This window comes from Salvelinus namaycush, chromosome 35 (genome assembly GCF_016432855.1).
Source record: "Salvelinus namaycush isolate Seneca chromosome 35, SaNama_1.0, whole genome shotgun sequence".
Taxonomy (NCBI): domain Eukaryota; kingdom Metazoa; phylum Chordata; class Actinopteri; order Salmoniformes; family Salmonidae; genus Salvelinus; species Salvelinus namaycush.
The window spans coordinates 1,511,314-1,529,935 of NC_052341.1; the positions used below are offsets into that span (position 1 = coordinate 1,511,314).

At 45.2% G+C, this 18,622-nt stretch overlaps 1 protein-coding gene across 1 annotated transcript in view; it reads right to left on the reverse strand.

Moving 5' to 3' along the window:
• Window positions 1–1,316: 1,316 nt before the first annotated feature.
• Window positions 1,317–18,622, reverse strand: part of LOC120030074 (calcineurin subunit B type 1-like) — a 48,913-nt gene continuing 31,607 nt past the window's right edge. Inside the window, exons 3-6 of the mRNA XM_038975395.1 lie at window positions 15,579–15,755; window positions 6,463–6,522; window positions 5,397–5,581; window positions 1,317–2,007 (exon numbers count right to left, since the gene is read on the reverse strand). Coding sequence (XP_038831323.1) covers window positions 1,960–2,007; window positions 5,397–5,581; window positions 6,463–6,522; window positions 15,579–15,755 — 470 coding nt within the window. The 3' untranslated portion in view covers window positions 1,317–1,959. The remainder of the gene's footprint in view (window positions 2,008–5,396; window positions 5,582–6,462; window positions 6,523–15,578; window positions 15,756–18,622) is intronic.

Here is an 18,622-nt window from a genome sequence, read left to right on the forward strand (position 1 = left end):
GACACAACTGTGGGAAGCATTGGAGTCAACATGGACCAGCATCCCTGTGGAACGCTTTCGACACCTTGTAGAGTCCATTCCCCAACGAATTGAGGCTGTGCTGAGGGCCAAAGGGGGTGCAACTCAATATTAGGAAGGTGTTCTTAATGTTTTGTACACTCAGTGTATATTGGTTACAAAACTAACAATGCGCCCCCATTGAAGGGCATTCTAGAGCGTGCATTATTTCCCCTATAACACACAGTATATCAGCACGGTAGAATTCAATGGCTATAGTTCATTCGTACATGTTCTATGTTTAAGCTGTTTTTTGAAAACAAAAGTCGACTTGAAAACGGCATTGTTGAATTAGATGTTCATTATAGCAAGGTTGGACTGATGGTTTGGTTAACTAAACTAGCAAGTCTGTTTGTTTGGTTACCATGGCAACTTTCTAGTTGCTTTGCAAATGAACACATTTTTTTGCGGCAAATGTGTTCAATTACAGCCGTGGTATAAAAGCGATAATCAACTCAGGTTCTCTGGGAAATAATGACTCAGTGGAAGGTGAGTTTCACTCCGCTAGCGCGTATTTTCCATAGAACGTATAGCCTCTTGTTGATTATCTCTTACATGATGTCTCAATAACACACTGACATTTACAATCTATGTCGAGAATTTTTCATCTCGATGTCATAGGGTCAGGATATTTCTCCAAACTTCAGTTCAAAATGTAATACAATAGATATACATAGATGCGCTCCGTGATTTGAAGAGAGATTCTTCAACTTGAGTGATGCGCTCTAGGCCACTTTATTCAAGGTGCAACTGAAACGTGACTATTCCCCCCAAAAAACGAAAGACACACACACAGGTTGGAGCAGGGCCCGTGGAGCAGTTGTTGAACGGGGTTAAGTGCCTTGCTCAAGGTCACAACGGCAGGCAATGGCATCTAGGATTTGACACCAACAACCATCTCGTTGCCTGCTCACTTCCCACCCGATTTTTCCCCATCAGACCTAGCGAATTCATAACGGGCAACCCCCCTGGTTGCTGGCTAACCTCTAACTGCCAGGCTACCTGTTACTTTGCATTGGGGGACTGTTATGTGGACCGATACAGACTGTTCAACTTAAAAACATGTAATCAAAGTCAAATCCACTTTCTTGGCATCTATCTCTACTTGACATTTAGTTTTTTCCCCCCCAGAAAGTCTGACAAGAAACAGAATAATAATTTCCAACAATATAAGTAACTATAAATAAAACACTCTATCACTCATGTTACATTAACATTATATTGTATGTTTCATCACAACTTGCTCAAGAGGATGGAAATGGAACACAAGAAATGGCTGTTTATTTGTGAAAATAAAATGTGCATCTAACCATCGTGTGATGCTGTAGCGGAGCGCTTGACGTGTCACACGCTGGTCATCCATCACTGACAGAGACGGTGGACAGTTCATAATAACAATATCATCTGGTTTCTGGATATGTCCTGGTTGGCACTTCACACCCTACTTTTTTCAATTGGAACTGATATCAAAGTATTTTATTTAATGTAACACCTCAGATAACGACACATTTAACCACGAGAGAGCCATTATAGATATACATGTGTATTAAAAAAAAAAAAAAAAGAGACCAGAACGAAAATAAATAGAAAAAAAGAAAAAAAGAAAAAAGTTAACTAAATATAAACAAGCAAACCTTTCTCCCCTCCCTCCTCCATTGAACTGTGATGCTCTTTACAAACAAGAATATCTGTCTTTCTTCGGGTTATTGAGAGGATCGGAGTTCAATAACACTTAAAAGTTGGCTTCACGAGGCCCGTGGTTTCTTAAGAAAAAAAGTGCTTCAAGGAGAGAGAGAATACTTCCATTGAAATACACAGAGAGCATTTGTCAGATGTCTTGAGCAGATCTTCAGAGACAGACGGAGAAGAAAGCGAGGGGGGGAGAGGAGCGGAGGGACGGGCTCACACGTCCACCACCATCTTTTTGTGTATGTCAAGGCCACCCACCACCTAGGAGAAGAGAGGAGGAACACAAGTATTGAGTTAGAATTATTATTCTAGTTCTAATTCCAATTCTAGTTCGAATTCTAATTCTAATTCTAGTTCCAATTCTAGTTCCAATTCTAGTTCGAATTCCAATTCTAGTTCCAATTCTAATTCCAATTCCAATTCTAATTCCAAAAGCAGGTTGGAACAGATTGATTCTTAATGCTGTTGGCTACATTTGTGAACTTCAAAATCATGCAACATGGTTCTACCTAAGAGAGACAACTCACTACTGAATATCTACTGTATGCTGTTAACCCCTTAATACTAGTATAACTACTGTATGCTGTTAATACTAGTATAACTACTGTATGCTGTTAACCCCTTGTCTTGTTCTTTAATACTGTCCTGCACTCTCAGCTATTTTTATGAATGAGTCTCTTCAAATGAAGTCACACAATCCCTCCACAACAACCTGCTCCAGCTCAAACCAATCATAACCGTGGTCCAACCAGCTCAAACCAATTATAGCCATGGTCCAACCAGCTCAAACCAATTATAACCATGGTCCAACCAGCTCAAACCAATTATAGCCATGGTCCAACCAGCTCAAACCAGCTCAAACCAATCATAACCATGGCCCAACCAGCTCAAACCAGCTCAAACCAATTATAGCCATGGTCCAACCAGCTCAAACCAATTATAACCGTGGTCCAACCAGCTCAAACCAATTATAACCGTGGTCCAACCAGCTCTAACCAATCATAACCATGGTCCAACCAGCTCAAACCAATTATAACCGTGGTCCAACCAGCTCTAACCAATTATAACCGTGGTCCAACCAGCTCAAACCAATTATAGCCATGGTCCAACCAGCTCAAACCAATTATAGCCATGGTCCAACCAGCTCAAACCAATTATAACCATGGTCCAACCAGCTCAAACCAATTATAACCGTGGTCCAACCAGCTCAAACCAATCATAACCGTGGTCCAACCAGCTCAAACCAATTATAGCCATGGTCCAACCAGCTCAAACCAATTATAGCCATGGTCCAACCAGCTCAAACCAATTATAACCGTGGTCCAACCAGCTCAAACCAATTATAACCATGGTCCAACCAGCTCAAACCAATTATAACCATGGTCCAACCAGCTCAAACCAATTATAACCATGGTCCAACCAGCTCAAACCAATTATAACCATGGTCCAACCAGCTCAAACCAATTATAACCATGGTCCAACCAGCTCAAACCAATTATAACCGTGGTCCAACCAGCTCAAACCAATTATAACTGTGGTCCAACCAGCTCAAACCAATTATAACCGTGGTCCAACCAGCTCAAACCAATTATAACCATGGTCCAACCAGCTCAAACCAATTATAACCATGGTCCAACCAGCTCAAACCAATTATAACCGTGGTCCAACCAGCTCAAACCAATTATAACCGTGGTCCAACCAGCTCAAACCAAAAATAATACTCACACAAGGACAGAGCATTTTAGTTGAAGGCTTTAGAGAAACGTGCCAAATATGGCTCATTCAGGAGAGTGAAACAGAATACAGAACTTTCAGATAGAAACTGGCTCGAGTCATGTCATCTCTATACATAGCATTTCTAATGTTACACTAAATACGTTTTTTCCCCCTCGTCAATCGACACACAATACCCCATAATGACAAAGCAAAAACAGGTTTTTACAAATGTTTGCTCATTTAGAAAAAATATCACAATTACATAAGGATTCAGACCCTTTAATCAGGACTTTGTTGAAGCACCTTTGGCAGTGATTACAGCCTCGAGTCTTCTTGGGTATGACGCTACAAGCTTGGCACACCTGTATTTGGGGAGTTTCTCCCATTCTTCTCTGCAGATCCTCTAAAGCTCTGTCAGGTTGGATGGGGCGTGTTGCTGCATAGCCATTTTCAGGTCTCTCCAGAGATGTTCGATCGGGTTCAAGTCTGGGCTCCGGCTCGGACACTCAAGGACATTCAGAGACTTGTCCTGAAGCCACTCCTGCATTGTCTTGGCTGTGTGCTTAGGGTCGTTGTCCTGTTGGAAGGTGAACCTTCGCCCCAGTCTGAGCTTCTGAGCGCTCTGGAGCAGGTTTTGATCAAGGATGTCTCTGTACTTTTCCCTGTTCATCTTTGCCTCGATCCTGACTAGTCTCCCAGTCCCTGCTGCTGAAAAACATCCCCACAGGATGATGCTGCCACCACCTTGCTTCACCGTAGGGATGGTGCCAGGTTTCCTCCAGACATGACGCTTGGCATTCAGGCCAAAGAGTTCAATCTTGGTTTCATCAGACAAGAGAATCTTGTTTCTCATGGTCTGAGAGTCTTTAGATGCCTTTTGGCAAACTCCAAGCGGGCTGTCATGTGCATTTTACTGATCATTCTTTCTGGTCACTCTACCATTAAGGTCTGATTGGTGGAGTTCTGCAGAGACGGTTGTCCTTCTGGAAGGTTCTCCCATCTCCACAGAAGAACTCTGGAGCTCTGTCAGAGTGACCATCAGGTTCCTGGTCACCTCCCTGACCAAGGCCCTTCTCCCCTGATTGCTCAGTTTGGCCAGGTGGCCAGCTCTAGGAAGAGTCTTGGTGGTTCCAAACTTCTTCCATTTAAGAAAAATGGAGTCCACTGTGTTCTTGGGGACCTTCAATGCTGCAGACATTTTTTGGTAACCTTCCCCAGATCTGTTCCTTGACACAATCCTGTCTCGGAGCTCTACGGACCATTTCTTCGACCTCAAGGCTTGGTTTTTGCTCTGACATGCACTGTCAACTGTGGGACCTTATATAGACAGGTGTGTGCCTTTCCAAATCATGTCCAATCAATTGAATTTACCACAGGTGGACTCCAATCAAGTTGTAGAAACATCTCAAGGATGATCAATGGAAACAGGATGAACCTGAGCTCAATTTCGAGTCTCATAGTCTCATAAATTTTGCCATTATGGGGTATTGTGTGTAGATTGCAGAGGATTTTTATTTATTTAATCCATTTTAGAATAAGGCTGTAACGTAACAAAAATGTGGAAAAAAGTTAAGGGATCGGGAAATACTTTCAGAAGGCTCTGTAAAAAAGGATGATCCATGACTAGAATACAGTATTTACATATGAAGTGGGTAAAATAGTATGTAAACATTGAAGTGACCAGTGTCCAATGTCTCTATATACATTGGGGCAGCAATCTCTAAGGTGCAACCATAGCAACCCTCCAGAACTTGAGTTACAACCCCGCCCCCAAATAGGGTTGCACAGTTCTGGAACATTTCCTCGTGCTCTAACCCTGCATGTTCCTTCCAGACACCAGGTATCCTCCAACCAGGGAACTTTGGAAAAATGTCAAGAGATTTTCTTTAACCGCCCCGACACAGTTCCCCCGGACATTAAGACCTCAGACTTACTAAGCAGAACTCTTCGAAGGATATCCTGCCGTCTCCGTCCTTGTCTGCGTTGATGATGGTCTTGTCCACGATCTGCTGGAGCTGAGTGTCCTTCAGGTTGTTTCCAACCATCATCTTCAGCACCTGGAAGAGCTCCCCGTTGGAGATGTAGCCATCCTTGTCCATGTCGTAGATCCGGAAGGCGACTGGAGGGGAGGAGATGGGGAGGTAGAGGGAGGGGTGGAGAGGGAGGGAGAGGGGTGGAGAGGGAGAGACAGGGGTGGAGAGGGAGGGGGGGAGAGGGAGGGAGGTAGGAGAGAGGGGGAAGGAGAGAGGGGAAAAGGGTCAGGGAGAAAGAGGGGGGTGAGAGAAAGAAGTGGAGGAGGGAGAGAGAGGGGTGGGAGAGGGGTAGAGGGAAAGGGGACAGGGAGGGAGAGGGGGTGGGAGAGGGGTCAGGGAGAGGGGGGTGGGAGAGGGGTAGAGGGAGAGGGGTCAGGGAGGGAGAGGGGTTGGGAAAGGGGTCAGGGAGGGAGAGGGGTAGAGGGAAAGGGGTCAGGGAGGGAGAGGGGGTGGCAGAGGGAGAAAGAGGTGGAGGGGGAAGAATGCAGGAATGTGTGTGTAAATAGACAACAATGGTTTGAACACAGAGCTTTGGTTTGGTGTTTTGGAGAATGCGTCATCATTAATGCCATCAGGCATTCTGTTTTCTACTGTGGCGACTGGAGGAGGGGATGGAAGCAGCAACGTGTGTAAATACAGAATAAACAACCACATAGCGCTTTTGTTTTGTCTTTGTAGTACACATCGTTTTAACTTTGTATGGTGAAACGGTGTGTAGATGGAGAGGAAGTAGTGGAGATGGAGAGGAAGTAGTGTAGATGGAGAGGAAGTAGTGGAGATGGAGAGGAAGTAGTGGAGATGGAGAGGAAGTAGTGGAGATGGAGAGGAAGTAGTGGAGATGGAGAGGAAGTAGTGTAGATGGAGAGGAAGTAGTGTAGATGGAGAGGAAGTAGTGTAGATGGAGAGGAAGTAGTGGAGATGGAGAGGAAGTAGTGGAGATGGAGAGGAAGTAGATTTGTCTACTTACACCGAAGCTTTGACTCCTTGTCCCCCTTGACACTGAACTGTGAGACTCCCTCGATGAATTCTGATGGGGGGGTAGAGATGGTTTAGAGTCAGACTTTATATGACTGCTTGTATGCAGCCTATGCTCGACTTTTTAAATGCACTATGGGAGTGATCACATGCAAATGCGGTACTTTATGCATGCATAAGTCTAATGAACATCTCTCTTTGTAAACACAACAGCAGACTACTACTTGGGGCTAAATTCAATCCCATCGCACCTTTTCGGGCTTTGCATCTTTTAGAACGCAGCATATGTCGGATCAATCGCAAATGACCTTTAAACATCAATCACGCTATATAACGTGGATCTTCAGCGGTCCGGATTGAATCTGGGCCTAAGGTGATCTAGTTGTGACTGTCCTGTGTTCAGGTGATCTAGTTGTGACTGTCTTGTGTTTAGGTGATCTAGTTGTGACTGTCTTGTGTTCAGGTGATCTAGTTGTGACTGTCCTGTGTTCAGGTGATCTAGTTGTGACTGTCTTGTGTTTAGGTGATCTAGTTGTGACTGTCTTGTGTTCAGGTGATCTAGTTGTGACTGTCCTGTGTTCAGGTGATCTAGTTGTGACTGTCCTGTGTTCAGGTGATCTAGTTGTGACTGTCCTGTGTTCAGGTGATCTAGTTGTGACTGTCCTGTGTTCAGGTGATCTAGTTGTGACTGTCTTGTGTTTAGGTGATCTAGTTGTGACTGTCTTGTGTTCAGGTGATCTAGTTGTGACTGTCCTGTGTTCAGGTGATCTAGTTGTGACTGTCTTGTGTTTAGGTGATCTAGTTGTGACTGTCTTGTGTTCAGGTGATCTAGTTGTGACTGTCCTGTGTTCAGGTGATCTAGTTGTGACTGTCCTGTGTTCAGGTGATCTAGTTGTGACTGTCCTGTGTTCAGGTGATCTAGTTGTGACTGTCTTGTGTTCAGGTGATCTAGTTGTGACTGTCTTGTGTTCAGGTGATCTAGTTGTGACTGTCTTGTGTTCAGGTGATCTAGTTGTGACTGTCCTGTGTTCAGGTGATCTAGTTGTGACTGTCCTGTGTTCAGGTGATCTAGTTGTGACTGTCTTGTGTTCAGGTGATCTAGTTGTGACTGTCCTGTGTTCAGGTGATCTAGTTGTGACTGTCCTGTGTTCAGGTGATCTAGTTGTGACTGTCTTGTGTTCAGGTGATCTAGTTGTGACTGTCTTGTGTTCAGGTGATCTAGTTGTGACTGTCCTGTGTTCAGGTGATCTAGTTGTGACTGTCTTGTGTTCAGGTGATCTAGTTGTGACTGTCCTGTGTTCAGGTGATCTAGTTGTGACTGTCCTGTGTTCAGGTGATCTAGTTGTGACTGTCCTGTGTTCAGGTGATCTAGTTGTGACTGTCTTGTGTTTAGGTGATCTAGTTGTGACTGTCCTGTGTTCAGGTGATCTGGTTGTGACTGTCCTGTGTCCAGGTGATCTAGTTGTGACTGTCCTGTGTTCAGGTGATCTGGTTGTGACTGTCCTGTGTTCAGGTGATCTAGTTGTGACTGTCCTGTGTTCAGGTGATCTAGTTGTGACTGTCTTGTGTTCAGGTGATCTAGTTGTGACTGTCCTGTGTTCAGGTGATCTAGTTGTGACTGTCCTGTGTTCAGGTGATCTAGTTGTGACTGTCTTGTGTTCAGGTGATCTAGTTGTGACTGTCCTGTGTTCAGGTGATCTAGTTGTGACTGTCCTGTGTTCAGGTGATCTAGTTGTGACTGTCCTGTGTTCAGGTGATCTAGTTGTGACTGTCCTGTGTTCAGGTGATCTAGTTGTGACTGTCTTGTGTTCAGGTGATCTAGTTGTGACTGTCCTGTGTTCAGGTGATCTGGTTGTGACTGTCCTGTGTCCAGGTGATCTAGTTGTGACTGTCCTGTGTTCAGGTGATCTGGTTGTGACTGTCCTGTGTTCAGGTGATCTGGTTGTGACTGTCCTGTGTTCAGGTGATCTAGTTGTGACTGTCCTGTGTTCAGGTGATCTAGTTGTGACTGTCTTGTGTTCAGGTGATCTAGTTGTGACTGTCCTGTGTTCAGGTGATCTAGTTGTGACTGTCCTGTGTTCAGGTGATCTAGTTGTGACTGTCCTGTGTTCAGGTGATCTAGTTGTGACTGTCCTGTGTTCAGGTGATCTAGTTGTGACTGTCTTGTGTTCAGGTGATCTAGTTGTGACTGTCTTGTGTTCAGGTGATCTAGTTGTGACTGTCTTGTGTTCAGGTGATCTAGTTGTGACTGTCCTGTGTTCAGGTGATCTGGTTGTGACTGTCCTGTGTCCAGGTGATCTAGTTGTGACTGTCCTGTGTTCAGGTGATCTGGTTGTGACTGTCCTGTGTTCAGGTGATCTAGTTGTGACTGTCCTGTGTTCAGGTGATCTAGTTGTGACTGTCTTGTGTTCAGGTGATCTAGTTGTGACTGTCTTGTGTTCAGGTGATCTAGTTGTGACTGTCTTGTGTTAAGGTGATCTAGTTGTGACTGTCCTGTGTTAAGGTGATCTAGTTGTGACTGTCCTGTGTTCAGGTGATCTAGTTGTGACTGTCTTGTGTTCAGGTGATCTAGTTGTGACTGTCCTGTGTTCAGGTGATCTGGTTGTGACTGTCCTGTGTCCAGGTGATCTAGTTGTGACTGTCCTGTGTTCAGGTGATCTGGTTGTGACTGTCCTGTGTTCAGGTGATCTAGTTGTGACTGTCCTGTGTTCAGGTGATCTAGTTGTGACTGTCTTGTGTTCAGGTGATCTAGTTGTGACTGTCCTGTGTTCAGGTGATCTGGTTGTGACTGTCCTGTGTTCAGGTGATCTAGTTGTGACTGTCCTGTGTTCAGGTGATCTAGTTGTGACTGTCCTGTGTTCAGGTGATCTAGTTGTGACTGTCCTGTGTTAAGGTGATCTAGTTGTGACTGTCCTGTGTTAAGGTGATGTAGTTGTGACTTAGAATATGTGGACAACTATAAATACCTAGGTGTCTGATTAGACTGTAAACTCTCCTTCCAGACTCACATTAAGCATCTCCAATCCAAAATTAAATCTAGAATCGGCTTCCTATTTCGCAACAAAGCCTCCTTCACTCACGCTGCCAAACATACCCTCGTAAAACTGACTATCCTACCGATCCTTGACTTTGGTGATGTCATTTGCAAAATAGCCTCCAACACTCTACTCAGCAAACTGGATGCAGTCTATCACAGTGCCCTCCGTTTTGTCACCAACGCCCCATATACTACCCTGTATGCTCTCGTTGGCTGGCCCTCGCTACATATTCGTCGCCAAACCCACTGGCTCCAGGTCACCACTGACCTGACCAAGTCTTTGCTAGGTAAAGCTCCGCCTTATCTCAGCTCACTGGTCACCATAGCAACACCCACCCGTAGCACGCGCTCCAGCAGGTATATTTCACTGGTCACCATAGCAACACCCACCCGTAGCACGCGCTCCAGCAGGTATATTTCACTGGTCATCCCCAAAGCCAACACCTCATTTGGCCGTCTTTCCTTCCAGTGACTGGAACGAATTGTAAAAATCACTGAAGTTGGAGTCTTATATCTTCCTCACTAACTTTAAGCGTCACCTGTCAGAGCAGCTTACTGATCGCTGCAGCTGTACATCTGTAAATAGCCCATCCAACCAACTACCTACCTCATCCCCATATTTGTTTTTGTTTTTCTGCTCTTTTGCACACCAGTATTTCTACTTGCACGTCTTCTTCTGCACATATATCACTCCAGTGTAAATTGCTAAATTGTAATTACTTCGCCACTATTGGCCAATTTATTGCCTTACCTCCTTACTTAATTTGCACACACTGTATACATATCTTTCTATTGTGTTATTGACTGTACGTTTGTTTATCCCATGTGTAACTCTGTGTTGTTTTTGTCGCACTGCTTTGCTTTATCTTGGCCAGGTCGCAGTTGTAAACAGAACTTGTTCTCAACTGGCCTACCTGGTTAAATAAAGGTGAAATAAATCAAAAAGAGAGAGGCATGAAGATAAATGAATCATATATAGAGCGATTTATTTAAATGAAAGCCTACAGGTTGAATGCATTATAACGCCATCATTCCAATGCATTGTGAGACTTGTCATGAGCATGATTGATGCCTGATTATTTAATGTAATAATTAAGATCACGTTAATCATCAACTAAACGTCGACTTCCGCTTTATCCCAACCCCTCTGAAAGACATACATATACCGTTTAAAAGTTTGGGGTCACTTAGAAATGTCTTTTTTTATTTTTTATTTAACTAAGCAACTCAGTTAAGAACAAAATCTTATTTTCAATGACGGCCTAGGAACAGTGGGTTAACTGGTCTAGGAACAGTGGGTTAACTGGTCTAGGAACAGTGGGTTAACTGGTCTAGGAACAGTGGGTTAACTGGTCTAGGAACAGTGGGTTAACTGGTCTAGGAACAGTGGGTTAACTGGTCTAGGAACAGTGGGTTAACTGCCTTGTTCAGAACGACAGATTTTTACATTGTCAGCTCAGGGATTCAACCTTGCAACCTTTCGGTTACTACAACAGCTCTAACCACTAGGCTACCTGTCTCTAACCACTAGGCTACCTGTCTCTAACCACTAGGCTACCTGTCTCTAACCACTAGGCTACCTGTCTCTAACCACTAGGATACCTGTCTCTAACCACTAGGCTACCTGCTCTAACCACTAGGCTACCTGTCTCTAACCACTAGGCTACCTGTCTCTAACCACTAGGCTACCTGCTCTAACCACTAGGCTACCTGTCTCTAACCACTAGGCTACCTGTCTCTAACCACTAGGCTACCTGTCTCTAACCACTAGGATACCTGTCTCTAACCACTAGGCTACCTGCTCTAACCACTAGGCTACCTGTCTCTAACCACTAGGCTACCTGTCTCTAACCACTAGGATACCTGTCTCTAACCACTAGGCTACCTGCTCTAACCACTAGGCTACCTGTCTCTAACCACTAGGCTACCTGTCTCTAACCACTAGGCTACCTGTCTCTAACCACTAGGCTACCTGTCTCTAACCACTAGGATACCTGTCTCTAACCACTAGGCTACCTGCTCTAACCACTAGGCTACCTGTCTCTAACCACTAGGCTACCTGTCTCTAACCACTAGGCTACCTGTCTCTAACCACTAGGCTACCTGCTCTAACCACTAGGCTACCTGTCTCTAACCACTAGGCTACCTGTCTCTAACCACTAGGCTACCTGTCTCTAACCACTAGGCTACCTGTATCTAACCACTAGGCTACCTGCTCTAACCACTAGGCTACCTGTCTCTAACCACTAGGCTACCTGTCTCTAACCACTAGGCTACCTGTCTCTAACCACTAGGATACCTGTCTCTAACCACTAGGCTACCTGTCTCTAACCACTAGGATACCTGTCTCTAACCACTAGGCTACCTGTCTCTAACCACTAGGATACCTGTCTCTAACCACTAGGCTACCTGCTCTAACCACTAGGCTACCTGCTCTAACCACTAGGCTACCTGTCTCTAACCACTAGGCTACCTGTCTCTAACCACTAGGATACCTGTCTCTAACCACTAGGCTACCTGTCTCTAACCACTAGGCTACCTGTCTCTAACCACTAAGCTACCTGTCTCTAACCACTAGGATACCTGTCTCTAACCACTAGGCTACCTGTCTCTAACCACTAGGCTACCTGTCTCTAACCACTAGGCTACCTGTCTCTAACCACTAGGCTACCTGCTCTAACCACTAGGCTACCTGTCTCTAACCACTAGGCTACCTGTCTCTAACCACTAGGATACCTGTCTCTAACCACTAGGCTACCTGCTCTAACCACTAGGCTACCTGTCTCTAACCACTAGGCTACCTGTCTCTAACCACTAGGCTACCTGTCTCTAACCACTAGGCTACCTGTCTCTAACCACTAGGATACCTGTCTCTAACCACTAGGCTACCTGCTCTAACCACTAGGCTACCTGTCTCTAACCACTAGGCTACCTGTCTCTAACCACTAGGCTACCTGTCTCTAACCACTAGGCTACCTGCTCTAACCACTAGGATACCTGTCTCTAACCACTAGGCTACCTGTCTCTAACCACTAGGCTACCTGTCTCTAACCACTAGGCTACCTGTCTCTAACCACTAGGCTACCTGTCTCTAACCACTAGGCTACCTGTCTCTAACCACTAGGATACCTGTCTCTAACCACTAGGCTACCTGTCTCTAACCACTAGGCTACCTGTCTCTAACCACTAGGATACCTGTCTCTAACCACTAGGCTACCTGCTCTAACCACTAGGCTACCTGTCTCTAACCACTAGGCTACCTGTCTCTAACCACTAGGCTACCTGTCTCTAACCACTAGGCTACCTGTCTCTAACCACTAGGCTACCTGTCTCTAACCACTAGGCTACCGCTAGGCTACCTGCTCTAACCGCTAGGCTACCTGCTCTAACCGCTAGGCTACCTGTCTCTAACCACTAGGCTACCTGTCTCTAACCACTAGGCTACCTGTCTCTAACCGCTAGGCTACCTGCTCTAACCGCTAGGCTACCTGCTCTAACCACTAGGCTACCTGTCTCTAACCACTAGGCTACCTGTCTCTAACCACTAGGCTACCTGCTCTAACCACTAGGCTACCTGCTCTAACCACTAGGCTACCTGCCCTAACCACTAGGCTACCTGCTCTAACCACTAAGCTACCTGCTCTAACCACTAGGCTACCTGCTCTAACCACTAGGCTACCTGCTCTAACCACTAGGTTACCTGCTCTAACCACTAGGCTACCTGCTCTAACCACTAAGCTACCTGCTCTAACCACTAGGCTACCTGCTCTAACCACTAGGCTACCTGCTCTAACCACTAGGTTACCTGCTCTAACCACTAGGCTACCTGCTCTAACCACTAGGCTACCTGCTCTAACCACTAGGCTACCTGCCCTAACCACTAGGCTACCTGCTCTAACCACTAGGCTACCTGCTCTAACCACTAGGCTACCTGTCTCTAACCACTAGGCTACCTGCTCTAACCACTAGGCTACCTGCTCTAACCACTAGGCTACCTGTCTCTAACCACTAGGCTACCTGCTCTAACCACTAGGCTACCTGTCTCTAACCACTAGGCTACCTGCTCTAACCACTAGGCTACCTGCTCTAACCACTAAGCTACCTGCTCTAACCACTAGGCTACCTGCTCTAACCACTAGGCTACCTGCTCTAACCACTAGGTTACCTGCTCTAACCACAAGGCTACCTGCTCTAACCACTAGGCTACCTGCCCTAACCACTAGGCTACCTGCCCTAACCACTAGGCTACCTGCTCTAACCACTAGGCTACCTGCTCTAACCACTAGGCTACCTGTCTCTAACCACTAGGCTACCTGCTCTAACCACTAGGCTACCTGCTCTAACCACTAGGCTACCTGTCTCTAACCACTAGGCTACCTGCTCTAACCACTAGGCTACCTGTCTCTAACCACTAGGCTACCTGCTCTAACCACTAGGCTACCTGTCTCTAACCACTAGGCTACCTTGCTCTAACCACTAGGCTACCTGCCGTCCCTCTATTACATATATGGTGTTTTGTTGTTCTATTTATTATGTTAATCTGGTGGGAAATCACCTGAACACAAGGCTATGCACACATATTGATATTTGATATTTGTTTTGATACATTTACCTTAACCCAGAACAATTTATAATGGAATTTTTACGTTTTACTGGTGAAGAAATGCTTGGGCCTAACTATGTCTTTGGATTTAAGATCAATTGCTGAAATCAAGGCCAATAGTATCAGACCAGTGACGTCGGTGTTGGTAAATGGGTCCATTGTCCTCCTGTCTGACAATGGCCATGGGTGACCTAGACCAGGACTTTCTGTCTGATAATGGCCCAGGGTGACCCAGACCAGGACTTTCTGTCTGATAATGGCCCAGGGTGACCTAGACCAGGACTTTCTGTCTGATATTGGCCCAGGGTGACCTAGACCAGGACTTTCTGTCTGATAATGGCCCAGGGTGACCCAGACCAGGACTTTCTGTCTGATAATGGCCCAGGGTGACCCAGACCAGGACTTTCTGTCTGATAATGGCCCAGGGTGACCTAGACCAGGACTTTCTGTCTGATATTGGCCCAGGGTGACCTAGACCAGGACTTTCTGTCTGATAATGGCCCAGGGTGACCCAGATCAGGACTTTCTGTCTGATAATGGCCCAGGGTGACCTAGACCAGGACTTGCTGTCTGATATTGGCCCAGGGTGACCTAGACCAGGACTTTCTGTCTGATATTGGCCCAGGGTGACCTAGACTAGGACTTTCTGTCTGATACTGGCCCAGGGTGACCTAGACCAGGACTTTCTGTCTGATAATGGCCCAGGGTGACCTAGACCAGGAGGTTCTGTCTAATAATCTCTGGAGAGACCTGAAAATAGCTGTGCAGCGACGCTCCCCATCCAACCTGACAGAGCTTGAGATGATCTGCAGAGAAGAATGGGAGAATCTTCCCAAATACGTGTGTGCCAAGCTTGTAGCGTCATACCTTGAGGCTGTAATCACTGCCAAAGGTTCTTCAACAAGGTACTGAGTAAAGGGTCTGAATACTTATGTAAATGTGATATTTCCCCCCCCAAAAAAACTTGTTTTTGCTTTGTCATTATGGGGTATTGTGTGTAGATTGATGAGGGGAAAAAACGATTTAATCCATTTTAGAATAAGGCTGTAGCGTAACAAAATGCGGAAATGCACTGTGTATTCACAGGTTGGAGAGGTTGGAGCAGGGAACTGCCACACCGGGCGCCGTGGATCAGTTGTTGTGGGGGGTTAAGTGTCTTGCTCAAGGGCACAACGGCAGGCAATGACATCTACGATTTGATACCAGCAACTCTACAGTTGGCATCTCATTTCCCTCCAGATTTTCCCCGTCAGACCCAGGATTCGAATTCGCAACCTTCCAGTTGCAAGCTCACCTCTCAAACCAGCCTATTATATAGATATTATTAATATATAATAATATTCTGCCATTTTAGCATTCAAAGTGTAGAGTACTCTGTCTCTAGCCTGGGTGCGTGCCAGTCTGTTCCATATGGAATAGGAAAAAGCACAAACAGATCTGGGACCAGGCTACTATGGCTCTGGCTTACCCTTGAAGTCCACCTCTCCGTTTCCATCGGTGTCGAAGATGTCGATGACCCTCTGGACCAGCGGGTTCTGCTGGAGTTCTGGCAGGGACATGAACTCCTCCACGCTAAGAGATCCAGAGTTATCTAGGTCCAGTTTCTTAAACCTCTTTCCCAGACGCTTAATCTCATCAGCATCGACTGGAGGAGAGAGAGAGAGAGAGAGAGAGAGAGAGAGAGAGAGAGAGAGAGAGAGAGAGAGAGAGAGAGAGAGAGAGAGAGACAGAGACAGAGACAGAGACAGAGACAGAGACAGAGACAGACAGAGAGACAGACAGAGAGACAGACAGAGAGACAGAGAGAGAGACAGAGAGAGAGACAGAGAGAGAGACAGAGAGACAGAGACCAGGCAGTTAGGTAAACGTACAGTACACATTGGGAGCGGAGAGGTTCCATTACAGTTAGGTCATTTAACTGGCAGACCCTCTTATCCAGAGGGACTTACATTCAACCAAGGTAGGCAAGAGCAAGACAACCACATATCTCGGTAATTGCAAGTAGAAATGTCCTCAATAAACCAGTATCAGCTTACCTAGATCTCCTGGAATATAGACATGCAACACATTAACACATGCATGTTTAGACACCCAGCAAACCTTGTACCCACATACACAATGACTACTGACTTCCTCCCTACCTACACAGACCTGATGATAGAGGTACATACACAATGACTACTGACTTCCTCCCTACCTACACAGACCTGATGATAGAGGTATGTAGACGAGGACTACTGACTTCCTCCCTACCTACACAGACCTGATGATAGAGGTATGTAGACGAGGACTACTGACTTCCTCCCTACCTACACAGACCTGATGATAGAGGTATGTAGACGAGGACTACTGACTTCCTCCCTACCTACACAGACCTGATGATAGAGGTATGTAGACGAGGACTACTGACTTCCTCCCTACCTACACAGACCTGATGATAGAGGTATGTAGACAAGGACTACTGACTTCCTCCCTACCTACACAGACCTGATGATAGAGGTATGTAGACGAGGACTACTGACTTCCTCCCTACCTACACAGACCTGATGATAGAGGTATGTAGACGAGGACTACTGACTTCCTCCCTACCTACACAGACCTGATACACCAACAGACCTGATACACCAACAGACCTGGTACACCAACAGACCTGATACACCAACAGACCTGGTACACCAACAGACCTGATACACCAACAGACCTGGTACACCAACAGACCTGATACACCAACAGACCTGATACACCAACAGACCTGATACAGACCTGGTACACCAACAGACATAAGCCCTGTAATAACATAGATACTAACTACAATATAAGCTTATTCAGACACACCATGATAACGTGACCCAGTATACTGACCCCCCCCCCCCCCCCCCCCGCCTCATTAAATGAGAAGAAGGAAGTAAAGCAGTGGAACTGGCTTTGAGGTCTAGATTTGAGGACCCAAAGCGATACCTTGTTACTCCATACTTAAAATGTCTTCTCTAAACCATTTGTGTGTTTAAGTCTGGCTCATACCACTATGGCTGCATTAACACAGGCAGACCAATTATAATATTTATTTCCCCACTAATTGGTCTTTTGACCAATCACATCAGATCTTTTCACAACAGATCTTTTACAGAGCTGATCTGATCAGTCAAAATACCAATTAGTGAAAACAAAGTTCAGAGTTGAGCTGCCTGTCTAAACACAGCCTTATGAGGTGTCATAACTCAAGAGCTATCAGAACAGACATAGCTGTACACACTAGAGGTCGACCGATTATGATTTTTCAACGCCGATACCGATACCGATTATCGGAGGACCAAAAAAAGACGATACCGATTAATCTGACGATTTTTTTGTTTTTTGTTGTTGTAATAATGACAATTACAACAATACTGAATTAACACTTATTTTAACTTAATATAATACATCAATAAAATCAATTTAGCCTCAAATAAATAATGAAACATGTTCAATTTGGTTTAAATAATGCAAAAACAAAGTGTTGGAGAAGAAAGTAAAAGTGCAATATGTGCCATGTAAGAAAGCTAACGTTTAAGTTCCTTGCTCAGAACATGAGAACATATGAAAGCTGGTGGTTCCTTTTAACATGAGTCTTCAATATTCCCAGTTAAGAAGTTTTAGGTTGTGGTTATTATAGGAATTATAGGACTATTTCTCTCTATACGATTTGTATTTCATATACCTTTTACTATTGGATGTTCTTATAGGCCCTTTAGTATTGCCAGTGTAACAGTATAGCTTCCGTCCCTCTCCTCGCCGCTACCTGGGCTCGAACCAGGAACACATCGACAACAGCCACCCTCGAAGCAGCGTTACCCATGCAGAGCAAGGGGAACAACTACTCCAAGTCTCAGAGCGAGTGACGTTTGAAACGCTATTAGCGCGCACCCCGCTAACTAGCTAGCCATTTCACATCGGTTACACCAGCCTCATCTCGGGAGTTGATAGGCTTGAAGTCATTAACAGCTCAATGCTTGAAGCATTGCGAAGAGCTGCTGGCAAAATGCACAAAAGTGCTGTTTGAATGAATGCTTACGAGCCTGCTGGTGCCTACCATCGCTCAGTCAGACAGCTTTATCAAATCATAGACTTAGTTATAACATAATAACACACAGAAATATGAGCCTTAGGTCATTAATATGGTCGAATCCGGAAACTATAATCTCGAAAACAAAACGTTTATTCTTTCAGTGAAATACGGAACCGTTCCGTATTTTATCTAACGGGTGGCATCCATAAGTCAAAATATTGCTGTTACATTGCACAACCTTCAATGTTATGTCATAATTACGTAAAATTCTGGCAAATTAGTTCGCAATAAGCCAGGCAGTCCAAACTGTTGCATTACAGTAACAAGATAAGAAATTAAGATTTCGGGTAGGGAGCTGTAGGGGTACAACTTTTTTGTTAGTGATAATTATTAATTTATTAACATTTTATTTGTCTGATCTGATGTGAATGATGAGCAGTTTGGTAGCAAATTTATTTTATGGTGTG